General features: G+C 37.3%; 1 protein-coding gene across 2 annotated transcripts; it reads right to left on the bottom strand.

Annotated features, from left to right (window-relative positions):
* On the bottom strand, positions 1 to 3473 carry dtwd1 (DTW motif tRNA-uridine aminocarboxypropyltransferase 1). 2 transcript variants are annotated; one of them, XM_014968840.2, is made up of 6 exons: positions 3413 to 3454; positions 2936 to 3037; positions 1662 to 1975; positions 1353 to 1490; positions 494 to 779; positions 1 to 406 (listed from the first exon to the last, which is right to left on the bottom strand). In XM_014968840.2, the coding sequence occupies exons 2-6, from the start codon at positions 2967 to 2969 to the stop codon at positions 177 to 179; spliced, it is 1002 nt and encodes a 333-aa protein (XP_014824326.2). In that variant the 5' UTR covers positions 2970 to 3037; positions 3413 to 3454; the 3' UTR covers positions 1 to 176. The 2 variants fall into 2 exon arrangements, with proteins under 2 accessions (XP_014824326.2, XP_014824327.2); XM_014968841.2 differs by lacking the exon at positions 2936 to 3037 and having other exon boundaries at positions 3413 to 3473.
* Between the last annotated feature and the right edge of the window lie 1097 nt (positions 3474 to 4570).

Genomic DNA, 4570 nt, shown 5'->3' on the forward strand with positions numbered 1-4570 from the left:
TACAGTTTGAAATCTGGGTTTTATTGCATATTCTTCTGCAAAGTGATGTCAGCCTTCCATATGAAATAAAATGTTCCAGCAATGGAAAATTAGATCAAATAATACACAAAGGCTTTTAAATTAACTGTTAATAAGACTCCCACTCAGCTGACTTTGTTCTTTCCACACACCTTTCATCAGGACTTTCCAGCAGAAGTTTTGGCTTTGTTGATCAGCGAGTGCAGGTAGGAGTAGAAAAACAGCAGATTATCATATTCTCCAGAGTACTCCTGACCCAGGCAGTGCTGATGGAAGTCTTTGAGGAAATAATAGATAGCCTCAATAGTAGCGAGGTACGTGTCCGGTTTGCCTTTCTGGCTCCGCCAGAAACAAGTTTTTCTTGTCTTCAGTTCCACCTTGAGCAAACCTAAAGAAGAAAAAAAAATCAAAACATGAAAACGTGAACGTCACCTAAGATACTTCCCTGATGTCAGAGTACGACTTTGACGACTACCTTGAAGCCTTTCGTCTGTGCTGATCTTGTTGCTCTGGTTCCAGGTGCTGTCAATGAAGACCACCCTCTGTAACGGGTAGACCCTTGACTCTGAGCTCTGCGCTTCATCTGGGTTCCCCGTCTGTGCGTCCTTAGCTGAGTCTGTGGCAGCGTGACCTTCGCCTTTCATCCTCTTTAGACAGGGTTCCTCAAAGGGGTCTCCCGACCTGTTTTTACTCCCGTCACGTAAACACTGGATCATTTCTTGAACTGAAACAGCCCCCGGGCCTGGGAACACCAACACTACCTAGGAAAAAACAAAACAAAAGCAGAGACACCGAGTGGAATAGCATAACTTCCATGTTGACAAAAGGAGTTTATAAAATCTGCCGATTCTGCAGTGCCTTGATTTATGCACAGCTAAACTTGAGAAGCAGCAAAAGAGAAAAAGGTAGAATGTGAGTACATCTCAGCTGAGAGAGGGAGGAGAGAATAAAACTCATACAATAAAGTTAAAAGCCTTTAAAACGGCAAATCTAAAACTAGCTGTTTGAAATTAGGCACAAGAGCGCAGAAAAAAAGTGAAAGGAATCAATAGAGAAAAACCAAAGTGACTGAAAAACAGCTGTATGCATTTAAACTATTATGCACAGTAAATGTTACAGAAAATATGGAAAAGCCCTATGAAGCCACATCCATTTATAACCACTGACAGTACATGGCTTCTGCTGACACTCTCATGAACCACACAGGGCAGCAGCTCTGCAGTTTCCTGTAGATTACAGAGCAAGGTCTCTACCTCTCAGCCTAAACACCCAATGATTCCTAATAGCATCTTAAGAGCAAAACCAGTTCCAGGATTTACTGAAACCCATCTAACCTTGTCTTTTTCAAACTCAGGAACGCAGGGGTAGGTATGCATCGTGACGTCGTTTGGGGCGAGAATCTTGGCGTGGACCGCCGTGCTCTTCCCGTCCGTTTCATTCGGATGCTTGATGATGTCTATCTTCACAGGGAGCTGAGCAAAACACAGCAATATGAAAAAGTTAGGTCGACAGGAAAGTTCATCACTGATGATGCATCGAAAAATATCTGAATCACAAATCACATCGCAAAACATTTAAAATTAATTTTCCAGAGGGACTCTGTTGATACAACACTAAGTGGATTTTTTTAGGACCTCACTGACCTTGATTACGGGAATTTCTTGCATGTTGTCACCCACTAATGAGCAGCATGTGTAGCAGAAGAACATCCTCGACCCTCCGCATTTAGAGCACTTTAACCTGCCTCTTTGCTGGGCTGTGTCCAGCACTGCATGTGATGCCAATTTCAGGCCCTGGAGAGGCTCCTTGGCGAGCTCGTGGACGTCTGATGAATCACCGGTGACGGTCGGTTTGTCACGGCAACCAGAATAAAATCGCTGGTATTCATCCAGGCTGCTCATGGTTGCTGTTCCAGATCTGGATGTATTTGTATTGGAGTAGAATGACTTTGCAATCACTAAATGTTAGGAGGAAAAAAAAAAAAAAAACACAACTGATTTAGTAGTTACATGATGTAAAAAAACAAAAAGGGTGACAGAATAACGTGAAAATTACATTTATCCAGCTGGGAGTTATTTGACGAAGTCCAAACAGAATTATTATTACTTTTTTAAGACAAATGAGTTGAATTGAGGAGGCCGTTAGTAGTTAAAGAAATATGATACAATTAGCAATGCTGTCAGCAAAATCTTCTTTTATTCCAAAAACGTTCCCTTGAGGCACATATGAGCTGCTTCTTGCCAAACTGTACTTTCTTCTACTAACTTCTGAGAACAAAGCCAGAACGTCGCATTTAAACACTTGAGACTGGCATTTACTGCTCGCAATAAATGTCACACAATATAATAAATACTAATCTAATAGGCGTGTCATTACTAAAATAAAACTTACAATACAAGCTGTTTAATATTATTTAAATGAGTGAGTGATTAAATATAAAATTGAATTAAAATATTATGCCATTAGATGCTAACGCATTCAATTATTTTAAAATTTCCTTAATTATGTCGTGGTTTCTGTGTTACAGTTCACAATAGAATTATTTAGACTGCAAATGGATCATAGTATTTCACTAGTTAACTTATGAGTAGGGCTGGCAGATATATTCATGGGGGTGTTACAGTAACAATTAAAATAAAAGAAGTATCTAAAAAAATTGCAAATGCCTTTGATGAAATAAAAACAAATACAATTAAATACAAAATTAAACAACGCATTTAGTTAATTGCTTATTTAATAAATTATTTGTGCACGCTTTTTAAATTCTTATTATTTAATTGTATACTTGCATTTTGATTATTAATTCAACTGTGGCATTTTCGGAGCGCAAAAGAAAGGTTGTAAATTGTTTGTCTGGATGTAAAAATGTTCTCTTATCATTCCGAAATTACTAAAAGATTTCCAAACTAGAACTTACCACTATGTTTATATTTTAGAAGCATATGCAACATTCAGGAAGAAGTGAATAACGATGATTATCTCTTCGTCCTGACGTCTGTTGAGTCTGTCCTCTACATGGCTGTGTTAAGAGCAAGAGAAACGGATCTAAACAAGTCTAACGAGGGACACATGGTGATGCCTAGACTTTTGGTTCAGGGCATTTCCAAAAGCATAGCTTTCGTGAGGGGTTCCCAGGCTGCAGTGATTGGGATCACAAGTGTTTTAAGCGAACCAACAGATGAAATGCACATCTGTTTGTTTTACAAACTGAAGCTACATCAGTCTGTGAAGCTAACTACTGTTAGCTTCCCCACACATCAGGCAGTAAACATTAGCAGACACAAAGGCTTAATTATTCGAGGAAAGCTCTGAGCAAAACAAAAGCTGTCGCATAATGTTTGCTGGCATCCCAGGTAAGATAAAACCCCAAGCAAAACAGCTCAAGCATGCCTACCAGTAAGCAGCCCGCGTCTTTCCCACATGCCGGAAATTCTACGGCGCAAGACGGAAATAGATACAAGAACTCCGTTGCCAAGCAACAACTAAGCAGTCCGATTAACCTAGCGCCCTCAATGGACTAAAAGGAGATATTGCATGCAAAAAGGAGTAAACACATTTTCTTTTTTCAATAGAAATGAATAACTCTTGGGCATTTAACCACATCTATTTTTGTTACAACAAAGTTAATTAACTTTAACTAGTAAACCTCACAATAGTTATACCAAGGCAGGAAGGCACCATTTGTCAAAGTTAGTAATAATAATGACAAATGGTATTAGGACCATTTGTCCATTACTTGTGGAAATAAACTACCACAAGTAGTTTATTTCTTTAACTAAGGTAATAACAACTCTGATGTCAGTTGGTTTGATAAACTGACAGATTTAGAGAGTGTAATTAGTTTGGAATATTGGAATATTTTACTTTTCCTAAGTTATTTAACCACCAGATTTTGGTAGGGATCTGTAGGTCAACAATCCCATCTATGTCATTGCTATCTTAACTAATATATTTTTTTTCTATCCAGCTCACTTGGTTTTTAATGCATCACTTGGTTTTTTAATGCATTACCATTTCACTTAAACACAAAACTCACATTGCAGTACTCACTTTGCAGTTTCAAGAAATTGAGAAATATATCAATTGAAATTGTTCAATAACAATAATGTACCAATACTAATTATTAACAGCTTTAATGTGGATAAGAGAATATGGACATAAAACAATGTTTAGCAAAAAATATTTTTGATTTTAAGATTTTTTTGAAAGTATGATCATATTTTTATTATCCCAAAGATTTTTTTTCACACACTGTAAAAATATAATGCAGATCACTTTTAGATTCACTTGCCAATTAAAAAGAACAACAACTTATTGCTTGTGTTGTTGGTAAAAAGGCTACATCAGAGAAATTCACAAAAGGCTATCAAAGCCGTTTGTGCTTGATAAAAAGTACAATTTTTTTCTTGTTGGATTTGTTTTCCTGGTAGATAATGGATGAATATATTTATGTTCATCTTACATTGAAATACCAAAGTGATAACTGTGTTACATATAACATAGATGTGACAACTTTCTGAATCTGTAGAAATATAGTGAAGAAACTAGTAAT

Source organism: Poecilia mexicana, unplaced genomic scaffold (assembly GCF_051168715.1).
Source record: "Poecilia mexicana isolate PSO_F unplaced genomic scaffold, ASM5116871v1 scaffold_3, whole genome shotgun sequence".
NCBI lineage: Eukaryota > Metazoa > Chordata > Actinopteri > Cyprinodontiformes > Poeciliidae > Poecilia > Poecilia mexicana.

Excerpts from the sequence above, each read along its gene's own strand:
- dtwd1 (XM_014968840.2), bottom strand. The coding sequence starts at position 2,969 with ATGTTGCATATGCTTCTAAAATATAAACATAGTG. Across the intron at positions 1,976-2,935 it reads TCTAAAATATAAACATAGTG|TGATTGCAAAGTCATTCTAC; the intron begins GTAAGTTCTAGT and ends CCTAACATTTAG. Across the intron at positions 1,491-1,661 it reads AAGAAATTCCCGTAATCAAG|CTCCCTGTGAAGATAGACAT; the intron begins GTCAGTGAGGTC and ends TGTTTTGCTCAG.